This window comes from Dreissena polymorpha, chromosome 5, assembly GCF_020536995.1.
Source record: "Dreissena polymorpha isolate Duluth1 chromosome 5, UMN_Dpol_1.0, whole genome shotgun sequence".
Classification (NCBI taxonomy): domain Eukaryota; kingdom Metazoa; phylum Mollusca; class Bivalvia; order Myida; family Dreissenidae; genus Dreissena; species Dreissena polymorpha.
The window spans coordinates 4,180,172-4,205,367 of NC_068359.1; the positions used below are offsets into that span (position 1 = coordinate 4,180,172).

General features: G+C 35.9%; 2 protein-coding genes across 2 annotated transcripts; both read right to left on the reverse strand.

Moving 5' to 3' along the window:
- Positions 1-1,035: 1,035 nt before the first annotated feature.
- LOC127881276 (uncharacterized) lies at positions 1,036-8,889 on the reverse strand. The gene is made up of 3 exons (XM_052429022.1): positions 8,802-8,889; positions 8,252-8,379; positions 1,036-2,494 (listed from the first exon to the last, which is right to left on the reverse strand). Exons 1-3 carry the CDS (start codon positions 8,887-8,889, stop codon positions 1,835-1,837), a joined length of 876 nt encoding a protein of 291 aa, XP_052284982.1. The 3' UTR covers positions 1,036-1,834.
- Positions 8,890-16,480: 7,591 nt separating this feature from the next.
- Positions 16,481-24,969, reverse strand: LOC127881277 (TLC domain-containing protein 4-B-like). Its single transcript, XM_052429023.1, has 6 exons — positions 24,797-24,969; positions 23,004-23,093; positions 22,030-22,088; positions 20,500-20,609; positions 18,609-18,682; positions 16,481-17,314 (listed from the first exon to the last, which is right to left on the reverse strand). Exons 1-6 carry the CDS (start codon positions 24,967-24,969, stop codon positions 17,008-17,010), a joined length of 813 nt encoding a protein of 270 aa, XP_052284983.1. The 3' UTR covers positions 16,481-17,007.
- Positions 24,970-25,196: the final 227 nt, after the last annotated feature.

Here is a 25,196-nt window from a genome sequence, read left to right on the forward strand (position 1 = left end):
TTGATTTCCTTGTCTTTGTTGGTTTACATGACCGAAAATGTCAAATGTTGTGCAAAAAATTAATTATAACAAGGGTCAGGTTAAATATCCCATAAAAAAAAATAAGGTAAAAATAAAACTGGTTAGTATATATAAATATGCTACACAATTAATATATTACAAACATGTTTAAAATATGCATCATACTATCAGATACTCAAATAATTTTTCAAATCTGTTTTTGAATTCAGGCAAACAGAGACCTGGAAGTAGTATATAAGATATTAATAAAACCGTTCGGACATTTTTTGTTCAGTTTAGAAATAAATTAGGCAAGCAAATTAAGTTGTGAACTAAAATGAACAATATAATTTTGTTTGGGAATATTTTCCAGATTTCATCAGATTAATATGTTTTATCATATATTATTGCTAAATTTATTAGTTAAGTTGTTAACGCATACACAAATAATGAAAATTTAAGTACAAGGCACACAAAATAACTAAATTTTATTTCATACAAATGTTTAACATATTTTCACATATGTATAATTTATACAACCTTTTTGCAACTGTTTCCGTTGAGGACACACACAAATTTGGTTGGCTGTTTAAATGTTCAGATTTGCATATATTGGTAATTTATGACTAAACAGTGCAATCATGTTTACAAGAGACCAATGATACATGGCTCACCTGAATTCATATTTTGATGCAAGAGTGAAATTAGCTTGGCGATGATTGATTAAAGTTTTCATAATGTTTAATATTAAGGCAAATATTGTATGACAGGGCCAATTTCGACCACATAGTCAAGATTTGCATACATTTGTTATCAGGCAACAATTTGATTTTACATACAAAATACTAGACTTGTTAGCCTTCTGGTCTAGACGTTAAAAAAAATCAAAGTCAAGATTAGATGTACCACGCTCAACCACAAAGGGAAATTAAGACAAACTTTGTACAGACTACTACATGATGCTTAAGACCAAATATAAAGACTCTCACGCAGTTAAAAAGTTTGGGAAAGCAAGATTTTTAAAATTTTCACAAAAGAGAAACAAATAACCTCCTGAAAAATACAATGTGTATGCCAACGACAAATCCTCTGGGCCTTAAATTTTAGATTAAAAAAAAGTTTTTACTATCAACGAATTAAAGGGAAACAATTTTAGTAACCGCCTTGACGGAACCAATATTTACTAAGAGGCACGATACAAACAAACTGGGAAGAGGACTTTCATACTATGCTTAATAACATAAACCAATCCTCTGTGCCTAAATGTTTGAGAGATTTTTATGTTAAATTTAAATACATATAAGGGAAAAAAGTTAGCGCCAGGGTGGAGCCAGTTTTGATTGCAGGCACATTAACTGTAAAATTATTGATAGAAGACCACAATAGCTTTATGAAAATAAAAGAAAAGCGTTTACGTTCAATGCTTTCTTTGAAAAATTATCTTACATGATTTTGTTCATAAACAATTTACAGCTCAGCAACATCTTTTTTACAACAAGAATATGACGTCTATATTAAATCCAACAAAACATGACAAATAATGTCATTTTTACGGGGCAATTATATGAAGATTTGATGTATCAGTTTTCCCCCCATAGATAAAGTCTGACCTTACCCATATAATGCATATAAATGGAACAAACTTATCAAAATGTTATCATTACCAACATTCGACTCCTTTTTTTCCAAACTAAATTACACCAAGCAGCAGATGCTATTATGATGGTCAAATATTTGGCTGTCCAATACACAGCTAAGAGGAAAACTGATACCAGAACTTATACTTAACTTGTTTTTGTTAAAGATGTTATATTTGCTGCATTGTCTTTTTCTTTTATTTTGAAAACATACTTGCTATAGAGCTTACTGCTGTCCCTATAACACCAGCAAGGGGAGATATCACACCAGCAATGGGAGCTAATTTTTTTACAAAACCCATCAATGAAGACAAAAAGCCGTCATCCTCTACCATTTCTTTCCTTCGATCAACATTTTGGATATCTGCTTCTTTTTTCCCCATTTTCTTCATAAGCTGAGCAACCTGACTGAAGCATTCATGTTTGTAGTAGTTGAATTGGGACTCTTTTACAATAGCTTGAATGATATTTTTTGCCATTTCTTCCACCCTTTTAGGTTCAGCCTCATTATCAATGAATAAAACCTTTCCTTTACATAAAGCCATTATCTCCTTTAATTTTGGTTCAGGTGAGGACAAATATTCTCCTTTTCTCTCTTCATTCTTAATGTTTGTGAGCACAACATATGCAAAGTCAGCAGCCTGTGCCCCAAAACTGTTCATCATCAGATCAATTGTCTTTCTAACTTCCTTTGTAATGCGCTCTGCTTTGATAACAAACAGAATTGCTTTGAAGCCTGGGTATGTGGCAACAATGGTGCTCAAAATCTGTTTTTCAATGTATGCATTATCCTTTTTGGTATCAAAGTAACCTGGACAGTCTGCAATCACAATGTGTTTTCCCCATCTTTCAGCATGCTGAAATATAACGACAAAAGGGACATAATTGTGTGCCTCCTACAAGTCTAATAGCTTATTAACCAGACAGAAGCTTAAAATGACTGAAAAATTATTCTATGTATAGATACAAGTAATGAATTTCTTTTGAAAGTTTTTTAAAGATCTATTAATTATAAGATTTACATTAATGGTTCACTTTAAAAAAATATTTTGCTTAAAAGAGTATGTGAAAAAAGTATTCCAAAACAAGAGCTGTCTCCATAGGATGACATATGCCCCCAATAAACGCTTTGATAGAAATTATGAGCATTTTTTGAAACCTAAACACATATTTAAACCTAAACGTGGACCCTAAGTTCAAGGTTAAGGTCAAAGGGGTCAAAATTTGTGTGCATATGTATGGAAAGGCCTTGTCCACATACACATGCATACCAAATATGAATGTTACATCTGAAGCGACATAGAAGTTATGAACATTTTTCAAAACCAAAACGCAAAGTGTGACAGACAGACGGACAGACAGACAGACGGACAGACAGATGGACAGTGCGATCACTTTATGCCCTCCTTTGGGGGCATAAAAAGAAGAACATAATGGGGCTCTCCTCAACATAAAATGAAACAAGAGGGCCAAGATGGCCCTAGTTCACTAATCTGAGAGGAGTCGGTTCATTCAATCTTTACCAAATGTAAAACTTGACCTAGATATTGTCCATCCTGGTCAAGTTTCATCATTATTTCATCTGCGAGTCATGATCATTGTACCTATGAAGTTTCATGATTCTAGGCGTAAGCATTCTTGAGTTATCATTTGGAAACCATTTTTCTAAGTTGAGTCACCGTGACCTTGACAGCCATTGTGTGAATACGTTTTTTGGCACTGTGACCTTGACCTTTGACCTAGTGACCGGATAATCAATAGGGGTCATCTGCGAGTCATGATCAATATACCTATGAAGTTTCATGAACCTAGGCATAAGCGTTCTTGAGTTATCATCCAGAAACCATTTTACTTTTTCAGGTCACCGTGACCTTGACCTTTGACCTAGTGACCTGAAAATCAATAGGGGTCATCTTCGAGTCATGATCAATGTACCTATGAAGTTTCATGATCCTAGGCATGAGTGTTCTTGAGTTATCATCTGGAAACCATTTTACTATTTCGGGTCACAGTGATCTTGACCTATGACATAGTGACCTGAAAATCAATAGGGGTCATCTACGAGTCATGATCAATGTACCTATGAAGTTTCATGATCCTAGGCCTTAGCGTTCTTGTCAGTTATCATCCGGAAATCATTTTACTATTTCGGGTCATCGTGACCTTGACCTTTGACCTAGTGACCTGATAATCAATAGGGTCATCTACGAGTTATGATCAATGTACCTATGAAGTTTAATGATCCTAGGCCTAAGCGTTCTTGAGTTATCATCCGGAAACCATTTTACTATTTCGGGTCATCGTGACCTTGACCTTTGACCTAGTGACCTGAAAATCAATAGGGGTCATCTGCGAGTCATGATCAATGTATCTATGAAGTTTCATGATCCTAGGCATAAGCGTTCTTGAGTTATCATCCGGAAACCATTTTACTGCTTTGGGTCACTGTGACCTTGACCTTTGACCTAGTGACCTGAAAATCAAAAGGGGTCATCTGCGAGTCATGATCAATGTATCTATGAAGTTTCATGATCCTAGGCAGAAGTGTTCTTGAGTTATCATCCGGAAACCATTTTACTATTTCGGGTCATCGTGACCTTGACCTTTGACCTAGTGACCTGAAAATCAATAGGGGTCTGCGAGTCATGATCAATGTACCTAAGAAGTTTCATGATCCTCGGCATAAGCGCTCTTGAGTGATCATCCGGAAACCATCTGGTGGACGGACGGACCGACATGAGCAAAACAATATACCCCCTCTTCTTCCAAAGGGGGGGGGGGGGGGGGCATAAAGAGAAAACTGCCCGCCTCCCAGCAGCCATGTTATTCAACTGACCTGAACCATTTTTTAACTCAACTCTCGTATCAAGGAAACAAATGTTCTGAGCAAATTTCATGAAAATTTGGCAAAAATGTGACTTCTACTGTGTTCACATCTTTTCACTATATACATATAGAGAAAAATGCCCGGCCCACTGGCGGCCATGTTTTTTCACTGATCACGACCATTTTCAAACTTGTCCAAGATATCAATAAAACCAATGTTTTGACCAACTTTCATGATGATTGGGCAAAAATTGTGACTTCTAGAGTTTTTACAAGGTTTCTCTATAGTCAAAAAGGGAAAACTGCCACTTACATGTATATACATATAGAGAAAAATGCCCCGCCCACTGGCGGCCATGTTTTTGCAACGATCTTGACCATTTTCGAACTCATCCGAGACATCAATTGAACCAATGTTTTGACCAACTGTCAGGATGATTGGGCAAAACGTGTGACTTCTAGAGTGTTTACAAGGTTTCTCTATAGCCAAATAAGGAAAACTGCCCCGCCCACTGGCAGCCATGTTTTTCAACGGATTGGAACCACTTTTGAACTCAACCAAGATATCATTAAGACAAACATTTTGACATAGTAACATGAAGATTGAGCATAAAATGTGACTTCTACAGTGTTTACAAGGTTTTTCTTTTTTTGACCTAGTGACCTAGTTTTTGACCTGGCACAACCCAGTTTCGAACTCGGCCGAGATTTCATTGGGACAAAGCTTCTGACCAAGTTTCATGAAGATGGGACAAGAAATGTGGCCTCTAGATTGTTTACGAGCAAATGTAAATGGACAGACGGACAGACATAGGACGGACAAGACCGGTCACAAAAGCTCAGCTGAGCTAAAAAAAATTACAAATAAGTCCTTGCATCAAACGAAGTAAACAATGTAAGATGATTATAATTTTGTTAATAATTATCAAGCCCTATAAAGCCTTACGTTAGATAAATTCTATCAGTAGGTTATAGAATTACCATAATCAGATCATATGGATACATATGAGTGTAAGTGAACTAAGTTCAGACAACACTAAACATGACCACTCACTTTAATTTAATGAATTGATTGCAGCATGTGAGCAAATTCTACACTTGCAAAAGTAATTGATTATTGAAGGCAAAATGTGCTTAAGGTAAATAGTGCAACAGGAGAGCCCTAGATCACTCACAGAAGTCATTTGTTATACATATACACTTAGAGACTTTTCTAACGCAACACTTTCCAAACTTGAATATCTCATTTATTAGTTAAGATCCTGATTTGAAATTGTACGTGTGATCATTTGACTACATTCTGAGCAAGCTCATGATAAAGTCATTCATCCTTGACGATCGGACGCTTTAGCACGTGGGGTATGTATGGTTTCATCAGTTTGCAGGAGGAAATGGTGAAACGCAATGTTATTCTAAATTTATTTTAATTTTATCATTTTAGGTGTGTTCTAACATCAGGAAAACATAAAACTGGGTTTTAACAAGAGCTGTCTACATCAGAAGACATATGCCCCCAAAAAACGCTTTTTCGAAACCTAAACACAGATTTCGAAACCTAAACGCGGACCCTAAGTTCAAGGTCAAGGTCAAAGGGGTGAAAAATTGTCTGCGTTTGGAAAGGCCTTGTCCATATACACATGTATACCAAATATGAAGGTTACATCTGAAGCGACATATTAGTTATGAGCATTTTTCGAAACCTAAACGCAAAAGTGTGACGGACAGTCGGACGGACAGACAGACAGACGGACAGTGCGATCACTATATGCCCACCTTCGGGGGCATTAAAATATAGGGCTTATATGAATATTTAAGAGTGTAACTGCGCATTTTGGCAAATGGCAGGTTATCTGCAAGTGTATTGGAGACTTATCTAACGCAACACTTCTAAAACTTTAATTCTCTCTTATAAGTAAAGATTTTCATTCAATATTGTAGATGTGATCATTTGACTACATTCCATGCATGCTAAACAATAAAATCATTCATCCGTGACTATTGGATGATGAAAAATTGTTTAGAGGTACACTAAATAATATAGAGGTTAAAAGGTAAATGCTTAAACAAAACAAGAGCACCGCCTTGCGGGTGCAGACCGCTCATCTATTTTCTTTTTAAAGGTGAAGGGACTCTCATTTTCAATCACAAAGGAGGGAGGGGTGGAGTGAAGAGCGGTGCATTGTGTGGGGGTGTGGACATTTATTACATTTTCTTCCAAAAATGCGAAAAAAAGGAAAAAAAAAATCGGGGGGGGGGGGGGGGGGGGGTGGGTGGTGGGGGTGGGGGTGGGGGGGGATTCTTGGGTGCGATGGTTGGACGGTATTTCAAACATAAAATAATAAAAATAAATATTTGTGTTTTTTAACCGTTTCATAAAAAAAAATTTGGGGGGGGGGTGAGGTGGGGGGGTATAGTGTGAGGGTGTGGTGGTAATTTGTGAGATGATCTTAAAAAAAAAAAATAGGGGGGTGGGGATTCGGGTGGGGGGAGGGGGGGGGTGGGGGGAGGGGGGGTGGGGGGGGGATTCTTGGGTGCGATGGTTGGATGGTATTTCAAACATAAAATAATCAAAATAAATAGTTTTGTTTTTTAACCGTTTAAAAAAAAAATTGGGGAGGGGGTGGGGGGGGGGGTATAGTGTGAGGGTGTGGTGGTCATTTGTGAGATGATCTTAAAAAAAAAAAAAAAAAAAAAAAAAAAAAATAGGGGGGGGGGGGGGGTTGGGGGGGGGGAGCACGGGCGATGGTTTGGGTGGAGTCTATTGTGGTATGTCAGGTAAGAGTAGTTTTGTCAAAGTATCAATCAAATCTAATCATAAATAAAGAAGTTATGGCAATTTTAGAGAAATTTAATAATTTGACCTTGAGAGTCAAGGTCATTCAAAGGTCAAGGTAAAATTCAACTTGCCAGGTACAGTAACCTCATGATAGCATGAAAGTATTTGAAGTTTGAAAGCAATAGCCTTGATACTTAAGAAGTAAAGTGGATCGAAACACAAAATTTAACCATATATTCAAAGTTACTAAGTCAAAAAAGGGCCATAATTCCGTAAAAATGACATCCAGAGTTATGCAACTTGTCCTTTTACTGTACCCTTATGATAGTTTGCGAGTGTTCCAAGTATGAAAGCAATATCTATGATACTTTAGGGGTAAAGTGGACCAAAACACAAAACTTAACCAAACTTTCGATTTTCTAAGTATAAAGGGCCCATAATTCCGTCCAAATGCCAGTCAGAGTTACATAACTTTGCCTGCACAGTCCCCTTACAGTAGTTAGTAAGTGTTGCAAGTATGAAAGCAATAGCTTTGATACTTAAGGAATAAAATGGACCTTAACACAAAACTTAACCAAAATTTTCAATTTTCTAAGTATAAAAAGGGCACATAATTCTGTCAAAATGCACGCCAGAGTTATCTAACTTTGCCTGCCCAGTCCCCTCATGATAGTAAGTAAGTGTACCAAGTTTGAATGCAATAGCATTGATACTTTCTGAAAAAAGTGGACCTAAACGCAAAACTTAACCAAAATTTTCAATTTTCTAAGTATAAAAAGGGCACATAATTCAGTCAAAAAGCACGCCAGAGTTATCTAACTTTGCCTGCCCAGTCCCCTCATGATAGTAAGTAAGTGTACCAAGTTTGAATGCAATAGCATTGATACTTTCTGAGAAAAGTGGACCTAAACGCAAAACTTAACCGGACGCCGACGCCGACGCAGACGCCGACGCCAAGGTGATGACAATAGCTCATAATTTTTTTTCAAAAAATAGATGAGCTAATAAATACCTCTAACTGAACCCGGGTAGTGACGGATGTTGATGATTGTTTCACTGTAAAAACATTCTTCCCAAGAATTGAGTTTCCAGTTGAACTCTTCCCATGTCCCGTCTGACCAGCTAGTATTATGCAAATTTCTAAAATGAAGATAATAATAAATAAGATAATTTTATAACTTGCCAATAGACATGACAGATGGACATCCTGACTGACGGACTGTCATATTAGGACAAACAGACAGATCAAAATTAGACAAACATTGACAAACTGAACTAGACAGATGAGCCAGGAGTGGGTCATAACAATAAATATTACAAGACCTGGAATAAAAAGAGAATAAAAGGAACTGAATTCATCATCTAAAGGTTGCTCTTACGATTGTAAACCTCTGATCAATAAAAGATTTATTTTTAAAATATAGTCTTTGTTTCTTTGTCACAGTAGTATGATGATGTGTGTAGTGTATCTTCTACAGAATACACTATTTATCACCATTTATGGAACAACATTTATGGCTCAAACACCATTGAAAGTTTTACTCACTTATTAACATCCTTACTTGTCAAACATACAAATAAGACTCCCTTGTACATGCTATCAAAGAGGCATTCATACAGTAGGCATGTCTTGCAGGAAGACGTTGCCATTGCAACTACACCACGATGTGTTTTTTTGATATTCCTCAGACAACTGGTAAAACAAGAGCTCCACAGTCAGAGACAGACCCGCGGCCCCCCCCCCCCCCCCAAGATGGCCTTTACACAGGATTTTTTGCAATAAAACTGACCTTAAGAGTTAATCTTATCATATTTAACACTTAGTGTCACAGTGACCTTGATCTCTGAACTAGTAATCCCAATTTCAATTAGGGACATCTTAACTGCCAAAGGCCAATGCACATGTAAAGTATCAAGCCATCAGTCAATTTGTTGACAAGTTATTGATGGGAAACGATTTTCACACTTATTGTGACAGTGACTTTGACCTTTAACCTAGTGACATCAATTTTATTAGGGGTCATTTACTGCCAATACATATTGGAAGTATCAAGCCAATCGTTTAATCAGTTGACGAGTTATTAATCGGAAACAATTTCACATTCAGTGTGCCAGTGACCTTGACTTTTGACCTAGTGACCCCAATTTGAATAGGGGCCATCTACTGTCCTATGCCAATGCACACAGGAAGTATCAAGCCAATCGGTCCCTCCATTCACAAGTATTGATCGGAAACAATTTTCAATCTTAGTGAAAGTGAACTTTGACCCAATTTCAATATGGATCATCTACTGGCAAAGGCAAATATACATGGAAAGTTATCAAGCCAATTGATCAATCCATTCACAAGTTATTGATTGGAAATGAACAGGTCTACAGAAAGACTGACTGGCCAAAAGGGGGCATAAATATATGGTGTCAAAAACCTTAAATTGCTCTTCATGAATCTTATGTAAAAGCTTTAATTCCGAACTCGCACGCTGTGGGTTTTTCTGATTTCTGAGCGCGCGCGGGAGGTAAAAACATTGTCATTAATACAGTAATGGCCAGTAACGTCGATATCCGATTTGCTTCCCATTCAGTAGTGGATAATAAGTATTTAAACGACAGTAGTGTTTCTTTTAGGAAATGTCAAAATTCAAGTCTTTTGTTGTTAAACTATTATTATTAATAATTACACATAACAAATCTAACACTTATATACATGTATGTGAGACGTTTAATACAGGATTAAAGTCTAAATACACCGTTCAGATGAACAGCCAGCTGCCTAAACGAATGGGTTCAGTAGCTAACATCCCTAAAAGACATGAAAAACAGACTTTGTCCGCTGTATGGTAATCAAGGAACCTATACAAATGGCTTGACATATACATACTTGTATGAATGATGTTAAATATATTTGAATAGAATAATATATATATACGATGGAGTCAATGTCTTGGTAGTTTCGTTGACAAACTTCCATTAAATCTGTATGCCCAGGCCTACGCATTGTATATGAAATGACATAGTTACGTGACCCAAGCTGTTTACATGTACATGCAGCATTATATCATGTTACATAGTATTCCTACAAATTAAACAAGATCGAGATAAGTTCATCTTAAGAAACATGATTAAATCATGGTATTTTTATCAACTATAACAAACGTTTGAGCAGAAAAAGTGGTGTTTACTATTCAGCGATAAGAGAAATTATTGATTCACTCTCTTTTAAAATATGCTAGTCAGCTTTTTTTGTACCTACCGCGCGTGATCAAATATCGGAAAAACCCAGACTGGAGAGTTCGGAATAACAACTATTTTCAAGTAATGGGAGCAGAGGAATTCCATAACCAAAACCGCAGACAGCTTACCTCTGCAGAAACTAAAAATTATCTATAATATCCTGTCATCATTTTTAATATCAATACCTAGTATTGTAATAATCTGTTATGTTAAATTTGAGTAATTCCAAATTTGGAGGATATACAGACAGATCAACAGAGGAAGCAATTGACAGGCAGACAAAAACATAAGCAAATATGTATACTGCAATTTATGCTTAATATGTAATGTAGCTTTTCAGTAATTACATAATTAAAAGTTTTGTTCTTTAAGTAATATTAACAACAAAGAATCTTCAGTTCTCTCTGAGAAAGCAAGTCACAGAATCCAGTTTTATCTTATGCACATTTTAAGTTATTTCAGTTTTTGCGACTGGACATGTTTTGGGGTTTATTTTTCAGTTGAAGAAATAACAAAAAAATCTTAAACTCTCCAATGTGAGCATAGAACAAAAGTAAATGTGTATGCAAACAGAGTGTTATATCAACAATTTTATATTAGGTATTATTAGTATTGGTATAATTTATGTCCAGACAGACAGATGGATCAATGTCATTGACAGAAATACATTATGGCAAACATATAGTTCAATGAATATACCTAGTTTCAAGATAATATCTTATGCACCTTTTGCATACTTGCAATATTGAGATTTTATTTATTCTTATTCACAGTGACTAGATATCAGGTGAAAGAGAGGGTCATGATGGAACTAAACAATTAAATGTGCAACTTATTGTTGACTAGTGGTAATCTTGTTTTTAACCCACTGGGCCCAAATTCAAACTTGGCAAAGGTATGTTTAAGGTTAACAATCTGTCCAAGTTTAATCCAGAATCTTAACATGGTTTTCTTAGATTTGACCAGCTAACTAACTGTAGTTTTTGGACGCATGTGACCCCTATTCAATATTGGCCTAGATATTTCAAAGGTAAAATTTTAACCAAGTTTCATTAAGTTTTAACCAAGTTTCATTAAAATTAAGTTAAAAATGAGGCCTTTTAAAGTGGTAACAAATTTGAAGAAAACACAGCAAGACACATGACACCGAATTCTGGCCATAGACTGACCATGATTATCCATTTAGGACTGCACTTCGTGCTCATATGGGCTACAAATGCATTCCAACTTTGAATTTATAAAATGCTATTTGGACCCTATGAATCACAATATTATAACAAGGGCTGTTTGTATAACATGCATGCCCCCCATATGGGCTCTCCGTTGTAGTGACAGCCATTGTGTGAATATGTTTTTTGTCACTGTGACCTTGACCTTTGACCTAGTGACCTAAAAATCAATAGGGGTCATCTGCCAGTCATGATCAATTTACCTATGAAGTTTCATGATCCTAGCCATAAGCGTTCTTGAGTTATCATCCGGAAACCATTTTACTATTTTGGGTCACCGTGACCTTTGACATAGTGACCTGAAAATCAATAGGGGTCATCTGCGAGTCATGATCAATGTACCTATGAAGTTTCATGATCCTAGGCATAAGCGTTCTTGAGTTATCATCCGGAAACCATTTTACTATTTCGGGTCACCGTGACCTTGACCTTTGACCTAGTGACCTGAAAATCACTAGGGGTCATCTGCGAGCTATTATCAATCTACCTACGAAGTTTCATGATCCTAGGCATAAGCGTTCTTGAGTTATCATCCGGAAAACATTTTACTTTTTCGGGTCACTGTGACCTTGACCTTTGACCTAGTGACCTGAAAATCAATAGGGACCATCTGCGAATCATGATCAATCTACCTATCAAGTTTCATGATCCTAGGCCAAAGCGTTCTCGAGTTATCATTCGGAAACCATTTTACTATTTCGGGTCACTGTGACCTTGACCGTTGACCTAGTGACCTGAAAATCAATAGGGGTCATTTGCGAGTCATGATCAATCTACCTATCACGTTTCATGATCCTAGGCCTAAGCGTTCTTGAGTTATCCTCCGGAAATCATTTTTCTATTTCGGGTCACCGTGACCTTGACCTTTGACCTAGTGACCTCAAAATCAATAGGGGTCATCTGCGAGTCATGATCAATGTACCTATGAAGTTTCATGATCCTAGGCCCAAGCGTTCTTGAGTTATCATCCGGAAACCACCTGGTTGACGGATCGACAGACCGACTGACATGAGCAAAGCAATATACCCCCTCTTCTTCGAAGGGGGGCATAATAATATTTTTATTGTCCTCACTGTATTCAAATTATCTGTTACAATTAGTACTACCAGTACGTATAAAAATACTGTCGTATGGAAACAACGTTTATTAAAGCATTCATATTATATTAACACCCAATGTAGACATTTTTGGTAGAATGCACAAACATGGAATAAAGCTGCAACTGTGCATATTTAACAGGAAATTGTCAAGAAATTTACCCAATATAATAATGAACACTGGGAACAAAAAATCCGGTAAAGCAGGTTCTTACAACAGAAAAAACAAGAGCACCGCAAAGGGTGCCACGCTTGGCTGCAGGTGCAGTTTTGAACAAGGGCTGTTTGTTAAACATGCATGCCCCCCATATGGGCTGTCAGTTGTAGTGGCAGCCATTGTGTGAATATGTTTTTTGTCACTGTGACCTTGACCTTTGACCTAGTGACCTAAAAATAAATAGTGGTCATCTGCCAGTCATGATCAATGTACCAATGACTTTTCATGATCCTAGGCCTAATTATTCTTGAGTTATCATCTGGAAACCAATTTACTATTTTGAGTCACTGTGACCTTGACCTTTGACCTAGTGACATGAAAATCAAAAGGAGTAATCTGCCAGTCATGATCAATATTCCTATTAAATTTCATCATCCTAGGCGTAAGCATTCTTGAGTAATCATCCGGAAACCATTTTACTGTTTCGAGTCACTGTGATCTTGACCTTTGACCTAGTGACCTGAAAATCCATAGGGGTCATCTGCCAGTCATGATCAATGTACCTATGAAGTTTCATGATACTAGGCCTAAGCATTCTTGAGTTATCATCCGGAAACCATTTTACTATTTCGAGTCACTTTGACCTTGACCTTTGACCTAGTTACCTGAAAATCAATAGGGGTCATCTGCCAGTCATGATCAATGTACCTATGAAGTTTCATGATCCTAGGCCTAAACATTCTTGAGTTATCATCCGGAAACCATTTTACTATTTCGAGTCACTGTGACCTTCACCTTTGACCTAGTGACCTGAAAATCAATAGGGGTCATTTGCGAGTCATGATCAATCTACCTATCACGTTTCATGATCCTAGGCCTAAGCGTTCTTGAGTTATCCTCCGGAAATCATTTTTCTATTTTGGGTCACCGTGACCTTGACCTTTGACCTAGTGACCTCAAAATCAATAGGGGTCATCTGCGAGTCATGATCAATGTACCTATGAAGTTTCATGATCCTAGGCCCAAGCGTTCTTGAGTTATCATCCGGAAACCACCTGGTTGACGGACCGACAGACCGACTGACATGAGCAAAGCAATATACCCCCTCTTCTTCGAAGGGGGGCATAATAATATTTTTATTGTCCTCACTGTATTCAAATTATCTGTTACAATTAGTACTACCAGTACGTATAAAAATACTGTCGTATGGAAACAACGTTTATTAAAGCATTCATATTATATTAACACCCAATGTAGACATTTTTGGTAGAATGCACAAACATGGAATAAAGCTGCAACTGTGCATATTTAACAGGAAATTGTCAAGAAATTTACCCAATATAATAATGAACACTGGGAACAAGAAATCCGGTAAAGCAGGTTCTTACAACAGAAAAAACAAGAGCACCGCAAAGGGTGCCACGCTTGGCTGCAGGTGCAGTTTTGAACAAGGGCTGTTTGTTAAACATGCATGCCCCCCATATGGGCTGTCAGTTGTAGTGGCAGCCATTGTGTGAATATGTTTTTTGTCACTGTGACCTTGACCTTTGACCTAGTGACCTAAAAATAAATAGTGGTCATCTGCCAGTCATGATCAATGTACCAATGACTTTTCATGATCCTAGGCCTAATTATTCTTGAGTTATCATCTGGAAACCAATTTACTATTTTGAGTCACTGTGACCTTGACCTTTGACCTAGTGACATGAAAATCAAAAGGAGTCATCTGCCAGTCATGATCAATATTCCTATTAAATTTCATCATCCTAGGCGTAAGCATTCTTGAGTAATCATCCGGAAACCATTTTACTGTTTCGAGTCACTGTGACCTTGACCTTTGACCTAGTGACCTGAAAATCCATAGGGGTCATCTGCCAGTCATGATCAATGTACCTATGAAGTTTCATGATACTAGGCCTAAGCATTCTTGAGTTATCATCCGGAAACCATTTTACTATTTCGAGTCACTTTGACCTTGACCTTTGACCTAGTTACCTGAAAATCAATAGGGGTCATCTGCCAGTCATGATCAATGTACCTATGAAGTTTCATGATCCTAGGCCTAAACATTCTTGAGTTATCATCCGGAAACCATTTTACTATTTCGAGTCACTGTGACCTTCACCTTTGACCTAGTGACCTGAAAATCAATAGGGGTCATCTGACAGTCATGATCAATGTACCAATGAAATTTCATGATCCTAGGCCTAAGCGTTCTTGAGTTATCATCCGGAAACCATCAGGTGGACGGACTGACAGACCGACAGACAGCCAGACCGACCGACATATGCAAAACAATATACCCCCTCTTCTTCGAAGGGGGGCATAATAAATGACAGCTTGTCAGAATTAATTTTTATTCATTATTTTAGAGGTCACAGTGACCTTGACCTTTGCTCTAGTGACCCAAAATGGTGTGGCATGTAGAACTCATCAAGGTGCAGCTACATATGAAGTTTCAAAGTTGTAGGTTGAAGCACTTTGATTTTAGAGCCAATGTTCAAAACCTTGACAAAATGTCAAGGTTTTAGCATGACGCGGACAATGCAACAACGGACACGGCGACAGGCACGACAACGGACACCATGAGTATGTTATGAAAATATCTCGGGTTTTCTCCGAAAACAGCAGAGCTAAAAATCAACAAGAACATGTAGGGTATACATTTAATTTAAATGCATACGGTTAAAATCTCAAGCTTATTTTATTTTATTTTAAGGAAGCTTTTGGAGGAAATTCACCTGCAGACATAAATAAATATTTGTGTTTTCCACATCTTAAGAATTGAAAAGCATTTTTCTGAATTTCTTTTGGTGTATGAACTGTGGGATTTATTACTGCTAATTTGCACAAGTGGCGTTAATGCATAAAGAAGTGTTATTTGCATGAAAGTTCAAACTTCAAACTGAGTTCATACACTGATGAAATGCAGAAAAATGCTATATTAGCTGTATTTTAACACTCAAAAAAGCCATAAATGATGTCATCAGAATACCATTTCAGTTTCAGTTTCATCTTTGTCTTACAACCTTAGCATTGATAGCTCACAAGTATTACAACAGATTGAGGAGTAAAAAGTAATATTGTTCTGTTTGCCCATAAATGATGTAATTAGTCATTTGTTAAAACATAATGGCATGCATATTTAATTATTTATGATTTAATCTCCATATGTACTATGTTAACTGAAAACAGGTTAAGAGGCTTGATTATCAAATCAGAATGCAGCATTTTTGTAAAAAATAAAGGAGTAGTAAATACATGGTAAATAAATGCTTATAAAAAAACAGGAAATGATAATGTCCAGATACGAATATTTGAATCCTATAGTACAGTGAAATCACAACTATGAATAATAAAATTGTATGATATACAGACAAAATAGTTCTAAGTATTATACATATCTTGTACTCCAGACATTTTTCAATACTCAAATCAAAATTTGTGTCATTATCCAATTATTTATATTTCTTTTTGAGCCAACCGGACGTGAAACAAAACAACGCACAACATGATTCTGAAGGATATACTTACCAGGTTTAAGAATAACAAGAGATGTGTTTGTCAGAAACACAATGCCCTCTTCTGCGCCGCTTTGAAGCCATATATTTGACCTTTGACCTTGAAGGATGACCTTGACCTTTCACCGATCAAAATGTGCAGCTCCATGAGATACACATGCATGCCATATATCAAGTTGCTATCTGAAGCAACATAGAAGTTATGAGCATTTTCCAAAACCTAAACGCAAAACCTCAACGCAAAGTGTGATGGAAAGACAGACAGACAGATGGACGGACCGTCCGATCACTATATGCCCTCTTTCGGGGGCATAAAAACAAACAAGTGCTTTGAATATTTGACAAATGCATAAAAAACTGTTTCTTAAAATATCACAAATTGTTCTGCTTCAATCACCTTATTTTTGTTTGTTTCAAAAGGATCTTGTAAGATATACAAGCAAAATACGCAGCCTTACTCTTCAATGATGCCTGTACTTCACTGATGATTAACAAAACATTTCCCTTCACAATGTCTCAACAAATATCACAAATTATTCTGATTTCCGCTCCTTGTTCTTATTGTTATCTAATTTACGCTGTTCTAGAGTCCTCAAGACACCTTTCAAGAGCTTGTAGAACCAGTAAACATTCAAAATGTCCAGAGCAAAGCATGAGGAAATCAGAACATAGCGTGCAGTCTCTGACTTCATGAATGGCTCAGTATTGTATATGGAATATATCATGTACCAACACTGGGGCATACATAGGATGCGGCACGCAAAGAACACTGCGGTCAGTACCATGCCATTGTAAAAATACAGCTGGCTAGATTTCCCTCCGATCGCTGCCATCATCCATCTGAAAGATTAAAATGTCATCAACAGCATTAATAAAAGTATAATTCTTAACAACAGCTTTGAATATTTGAAAATTATATTTTATACTTTAATACATGTGTAAGTCACACTAATGAAACAATGATTCCAAGATCAAACAAGATATGTGTTTGTCAGAAACACTATGTCCCATACTGCGCCGCTTTGAAGATATATATTTGACCTTTGACCTTGAAGGATGACCTTGACCTTTCACCACTCAAAATGTGCAGCTCCATGAGATACATGCATTCCAAATATGAAGTTGCTATCTTCAATATTGCAAGTTATGGCAAAATGTTAAAGTTGGAGCAAACAAACCAACCAACCAACAGACGGGGCAAAATCAATATGTCCCCCACTATAGTGGTGGGGGACATAAAAATTAATTGACAAAGCTAAGGTTTTCATGATATCATCCATGAATACTAAACTCAAAATAGCATAATGAAATACTGTTCTTAGTTTTTGTCACACTCTGCAAGCAGCACTAACAGTATTGCAAAACAAATTTGTTTATGTTGATGGTTCCTATCGCAAACTTATTTGCACCGCCTTACCAGAATATAATTTCTTACAGCGCCAAAATACATGTGTCCTCATTTAGGACCTTAATTGTTTATAAGATTTTAATGGATTTGATTATTTATATATTCTAATGTGCACATTCAATGAACATGTTCATTAAAAAAAATAATTCAATGCTTTTTAAACAATACAGTCTGAAATATCACCATTCCACGATTTTCCAGACAATCTTATTTTCTATGATTTTTTCTAACTCTGTCTCAATCCTGAGAAAAGCTGGTATCATGTAATTGTCAAAGCTGGTAAATGATTTGAGACAATAATAGACAACTTCAGTAAATTCTTGGACAAGTCAACTGTTAGCTGGTCAGTTGTTCAAGTATCTAGCTAATAGATTATTCTCTTGATCAGTCAGTGAATTCATCAATCAATGAAATTAATATATAATTACTGGTAAACTGATTAATAAATATCAATCTATAAAGTACATTTCACATTTAATTCCCTAGGAAAACCATTAAGTTTCGACCCAGATTAGCCTGTGTTATCTGCACAGGCTAATCAGGGACAACACTATTCTGTTTAGGCTTGATTTTCCTTAAAAAGAAACTTCCTTTACATGAAAAATTCTATAAAAGGGAATGGAGTCATCCCTTATTAGCTTTTGCACACAGTAAGGCTTATATGAAATTATACTTTAAGCAAATGTACTAAGCTCTGATTTCCCAAGCACAGCTCAAATTAATTACCTGTTATTCACAAACACTGTGGAAAACTCAGCCATCAGTCGGAAATTAGCAAAGTAGACGTACACTCCAAATGTCTGTAACAATGAAGGGAATTAAGGAACATAACAGAAACATATTTAGTTTATTTATAAAATATCCAATACAAATAATACAAATATGACCATTATTATTTCTGTCCATTTTTTCAATCTACGACTTTTTATACTTCTCATCAAACTCAACACTCAATATGTGGAAATGTGCCAGAAAGAAAAACATATCTGATGCTCATTTTAAACAATTTAAAGAATACTTCCAAAATGTAACGTAACATTTTACACATACGTTACTTACATACATGTAACAATGTTGACAAAAAATAATTATACCAGAGGGCCCGCCATGATTTACAGACATTGATCACATGATTATGTTCAACATTAACAGCAATATTATTGCCTTTGACAACCATGACTGCACATTTGTCACAAAAATATTCAGCAAAATGCAGAAAGGACAAACTCATAAACTGAAGTTGATTCCAGTGTTCTTGCCTTGACGACACACATCAGTTGTTCAAGGGGAATAATATTCAAAGAAATAGATAAAACCTTGAAGACATTAACAAGTTACAGAATGGAAACAAAACTTCTAAACCTCTAAACTTAAATAGAGACCTTAATATTTGACCAAGGACCATGGGAGTTGTTAGAGACCATGAGGAATAATGTAAGTACATGTAGTAGTAAAATCCTTCCAGGCAAGATTAAGAGATGTGTTCGTCAGAAACACAATGCCCCCTACTTTGAAATAAATTAATATAAAAAAAATTGACCTTTGACCTTGAAGGATGACCTTGACCTTGAACTTCCACCACTCAAAATGTGCAGCTTCATGAAATACACATGCATGCCAAATATCAAGTTGCTATCTTCAATATTGCAAAAGTTATGGCCAACGTTAAAGTTTTTTTTCGGACGGACAGACTTACTGACTGACTGACGGACATTTCAATTGCTATATGCCCCCATACCGGGGGCATAAAAAGTTATATAACAGAATAAAAAAGAAAAATGTGTTTGTCAGAAACACTATGTCCCCTTTTTATTTTATTTTTGACCTTTGACCTTGAAGGATGACCTTGACCTTTCACCACTCAAAATGTGCGGCTCCATGAGATACACATGCATGCCAAATATCAAGTAAGTATCTTCAATATTGCCAAAGTATTCATAAAATGAGCGATTTTGGCCACATATATTTGACCTCTGACCTTGAAGGATGACCTTGACCTTTCATTACTCAAAATGTGCTGCTCCATGAGATACAAGTGCATGCCAAATATCAAGTTGCTATCTTCAATATTGCAAAAGTATTCATAAAATGAGCGATTTAGGCCACATATATTTGACCTCTGACCTTGAAGGATGACCTTAACCATTCACCGCTCAAAATTTGCAGCTTCATGAGATACACATGCATGCCAAATATCAAGTTGCTATCTTGAATATTGAAAAATTTATTGCAAATGTTAAAGTTGGAGCAAACAGTCCAACGTACAGACCAACAGACAGAGCAAAAACAATATGTCCCCCACTATAGTGGATGGGGGACATAAAAATTAAAGAGCCTTGACCTTAAACTATTACCTTTATTTGTCAGCGAGGATTAATCAAAAGTCTTGTCAAAATCCTCCCAGCGATTTTAAAGATACACGGCGGACACAAATTGTTGACAGACAGACCCACATACACTCGGTGTGATTGCATTATTCCGACCTTGAGGGGGGGGGGGGGGGGGGGGGGGGGGGGGGGGGGGGGAATAAAAACACAAGCCAAGTAACCATAAGTTGGAGTTTAAAATGGCTGTCTATAACTTTAAAAGAAAATTGGTTGTAACAGACACAGCTTACCATGACATAAAAGTAGGCAAACACAGATACTGCGTGATGGCAGAGAAAGAATTTGTATTTGTTACAAACATCCTGTCTATATCGCAGCATTCGCAGCATGATTATTGTATCTGAAAAAGCAAGAAAAGCATATAATTATGCAAAAAAGCTAGAGTGCAAATATAATGGTGTTGTAACATTACAACTGCTAGAGGAAGCCATATAAATTAATTTAAATGGTCCTTGTATAGGTGCACTAGTCTTTATGATCATTTTTTGTAATAAGTTCAAATAGGGTCAATGGTGGGTAACAGTTTCAAAAGGAAATATATGTGCAGTAAAATATGGTGCTAACTTTTAATTAAATTTGCCAAAAATAAAGTTTCCAATAATTGTAGAACAGGTTCTTACAAGGAGATGGAAATAATAATCCTAAGCTAGTGAGAAATTCAAGCAAGAGGGCCACCATGGCAATAGGAGGGCCACCATGGCAATAGGAGGGCCACCATGGCAATAGGAGGGCCACCATGGCAATAGGAGGGCCACCATGGCAATAGATCAACTATTTGTGTAATGAGGCGTGGCAAAGTTTTAAGCCCAGGAATATGATTTGAACAATCTTTGTAGAAGACAACTAAAGAATGTTAAACACCCTGGTTTAAACCCATTACCCTAGCAGTTTGAGAGAATAAGACATTACTATATATGTCTATATAAGTCATGTGACTTCTCGTATGTTGCCAGTTTTTACACCACGGCATGATTTGAATAAACACATTAAATGCTCATTAAACAACATTAAACCCCTGACCCTTATTGTTTCAGAAGATGTTCTGAGTTATTTACACTATAAGTCCCGTGGGTATATGAACAAACTAATAAAAATACCTCTATATGGTCTTGCATGCCAAATATTTAACCCATTACTTCTGCAGTTTTGAAGAAAATATTTTTAAAGTTATTTATTGTATACGTTATATAACTCATGTTAGTCCTGGGACCTGAACGATTTTGAACCCAGGAGTTCTACCACACTAAATGTTAAACAGTTGATCCTTGAGGTTTCAGGGGAAAAAAATCTATTTTTAAAATTTAGTTTTAGCTCTGGTGACATGCATATTCAGCTGACATGGATTATTCCAACATCCATCTACCCTTTCCCACTCAGAAGCAAAGTGAAAATGGCTATGTGAAAACAGCATAAAACCAGAACAGCCTACGAGTAACTCGTAGTCTGTTCAGGTTTTATGCTGTTTGTTGCCCATCAGTATCTAAAGTTTGGAGATGAAGCCTAAAAAACTTAAATCTAGAAAGAAAGGTCTTAAATTAAATATAACTGTCTACAGGACTACAAATGCGTAAAAATACGTATCTAAGTGGTAAAGGGTTAAAAGGTGTGGAAAATCTGCCCAATGATTAAGGAAAAAATATGCCATCTAAATTAAAATTTGACGCTTGACAAAAGACGCAGACACAAAAGGGGATTACAAAAGCTGGACCAGTGCAAAACATGTAGATGTGAATGTAGTTTTCTTTCAGTGGGATACTTACCCGCAGTCATGTAACCTATAACTATTGCACAAGAGATCTTTACAGTTTTACTGTCACCCCTGAAATATCAATACAACATTGAAATTTTACGGCATACATAGTTCCATCGTTGAAATTAAAGTTGGGTAAAAATACTGTTTCTTATTCAATATAATGTAATGGTAGAAGAATGTATACAGTTGTATCCTGTATTTTGACAACAGTGTTGTTAATAATTGAAAAGTTAAAATGTAAAACACATACATGTAGCTTACTGGTAAATTGTATCAGAAATGTACCAAAAAAATGCCAATTGAAAATATAATACTATTTACACGCGCTTGTGCTAGCATTTGAAGTACAACATATTATTTCATATAATTGAATGTTGTAAATGTTACAGTTTTATTTTGCAATTTAGTCAGAGGAATGTTACAAAAAGGTTTCCACAATAGCTCCATTAGCAAAATTCCAAATTACACAACAAACTGTAACATTTACAACCTTGTGTATGGGATATTTTGCAACATGTGCCAAAAGATGGTATACATAGGTTTTATAGTAGAATATAATATGTTTTCAAGTACTCAACACATCAAGCACAATTTTGACAAAACATAGTGATATGAAATATTTAACTATTAATATGTTTTTATTGATCAATGTTGGTAAACATTTTACAATTTTGGCGCTATTGCATAAAATATCATTTATGGCATCATCATGTACAATATTGGTTGACCATTAAAAACAATGTCTTTCTCAATTGATATGTCTTGTTAAAAGATGTAAAAATGTACAATGTAGTCGAGCCATTTTTTCCATAATTTGATAAAAGCCCAAACCCAAAACGTCAAAAAGGAGTATAATCAGATAAGTATTTAAGCACAGAATGAAGTTTTAGAAAATAATTTATGAATCTTATTTTTTTTTAATGGCACAAGTCTTAAAAAGCACTTTCTGTATTAACTATTTGGCATTATGAAAATACTCACCATATTAGATCTTCTTTAAGCTGTGGTTCAGTCATAAATGAATATACACAGAATGAGCTCACGACTATGGCATGAACACTTGACACAACACTGAAAAAACAAGAAATATCAACTAATATATTTAGATTACAGTCTAACCTTAGAAAATTAGTTAAAGGAAATGGTCAAAGTGACGATGTGGACAGGTGACTGTTGTTCTCAGGTGACCAATTTTGAAATGGTTGGTCAGTTGGTAGTATATATTGCTAGGTCATTACCCCACACAGTGTCATTTAAACAAAGGCTAATTTCCGATTATTTTGTTTAATTACACAAATTATTTATATTGTATAATACAAAGTCAAATTAATATCTTATAAATTGATTACAATTCATATATATTATTAAACTTATGAGTTTATCAACGATAATATTTTTGTTTACCCTTACATCTCATTCATTAAGTAAATCCGACAGTTTATATTACATTCATTGGAAGATATTTTTAATAATAGTCATCATGTGTTATTGATAACATGTCCGAAAATGTATTGAAAGCACAAATTAAAAAATTTGGTTCAAGAAATTTCCATTTGGCTCTTATTTGTCCTTCATAAAACCCTGTAAAACAGATAAAATGTGAAGAATTTATATGTTCGACAGAAAATTTGGCTCAAGAAAGTTCATTGCTATATAAACTGAAAGAACAGAATTGAATTATCGTCCTCATTCAAAGCAACAGACACCAAAAGCTTGTAAACATTTATTTGTATGCAAACATTATACAAACAGCATTTTCTTTAAAGCAACCACAAAAGCATCTCTGGTTTCATGACTTGCGTATAACATGTGGTGTTAGCTTCTCCCCTACAAATTGAACATAAGTTTTTTATGAAAAAAATCCTATTGCATATAATTAAATACCAAAAGTTTGTTAAAAAGGTTGCAATTTGATGTCTGTTTTGCCATAATTGACTATCACAAATCCTTTTATTGCCTGCTAATAACAAAAATCCTTAGCAAATTGTTATTGTTAACACCTTATCAGTGATAAAGATGTATAAATTTGGTCGATGCACATTCTATGGCATTATGACAAAGAGCACAGATATCAAATAATTACCTGCCTATAATGACATCCATGGTTAAATTTCTATAGCCAATACATTTGATATTCCATAGTCAATAAACCATTCTCCAAAATCAGAACAAAGAATTTACCATTATGAGTCTTCATAGAAGAGTTTATGGTCTCAAAAACGATAGGGATAAAATATCTATTAACTGTCAAACATAATATAAAGCACCCTTCCTGATAAATTGTTTTACAGTAAACCATAGAAATTCTTCTCAATTACGCTGTTTAATTGAGTTTACTGAACAACAAATGTAGCCCAAAGCAAGAGATGTGTTTGTCAGAAACACAATGCCCCCTACTGCCCCACTTTGATTTATTAAATGTTTTTTTATCATTTGGCAGGTACAGATAATTATCTCCCTTTGAAACCTATTACTTCCCTTGGATTTGTTTTTTTGACCTTTGACGTTGAAGGATGACCTTGACCTTTCACCACTCAAAATGTGCAGCTCCATGAGATACACATGCATGCAAAATATCAAGTTGCTATCTGAAGGGACATAGAAGTTATGAGCATTTTTCAAAACCTAAACGCAGAAACTTTAACGCAAAGTGTGACGGAAAGACAGATCACTATATGCCCTCCTTTGGGGGAATACAAATTTCTTATGCCAATTGTCTGATTAAAAACCATTGGCTTATTTCACAAACTTGAAAGAAAGTTCTAAATATGTACCTGGAATGCCAGTAGAGCTGCTTGCCATGGGGCAGACTGGATACAGTCTGGACCAATATGCTGGTCAGAAACGGGCTTATGTACGAGTGGAGGAGTAGCGAAAAGACAAAACTGGCGACGGCCACAGGATAGTTGCCTGTATCCCAGGTCCAATCGACAACTAGGCTCTCCATAGCTCACTTCTGTCTCTAAAAACACTACTGTTAGTTCCGTCACCAGATTATCTTTTGTAAATCTACCTGAAATTTGAAAAATAATGAAATTATGAGAGAACAACTTCAACAAGTGAACAATACTGATATCACAATTTAAATGCCAGAACCTGGGCAAAATCCTAATTTTAAAGACACAGTGCATAAACTGAAATAATTAAAAGTTGGAACAAAGCTTAATAAACACC

Coding starts and splice junctions, on each gene's coding strand:
- LOC127881276 (XM_052429022.1), bottom strand. CDS start 8,889: ATGGCAACGTCTTCCTGCAAGACATGCCTACTGTATGAATGCCTCTTT. Junction 8,380..8,801: donor CTTATTTGTATGTTTGACAA/GTAAGGATGTTA, acceptor TCTTCATTTTAG/AAATTTGCATAATACTAGCT. Junction 2,495..8,251: donor CTACCCGGGTTCAGTTAGAG/GTATTTATTAGC, acceptor GTTATATTTCAG/CATGCTGAAAGATGGGGAAA.
- LOC127881277 (XM_052429023.1), bottom strand. CDS start 24,969: ATGGAGAGCCTAGTTGTCGATTGGACCTGGGATACAGGCAACTATCCT. Junction 23,094..24,796: donor CAGCTCTACTGGCATTCCAG/GTACATATTTAG, acceptor TTGTTTTTTCAG/TGTTGTGTCAAGTGTTCATG. Junction 18,683..20,499: donor TTGCCTACTTTTATGTCATG/GTAAGCTGTGTC, acceptor TCATTGTTACAG/ACATTTGGAGTGTACGTCTA.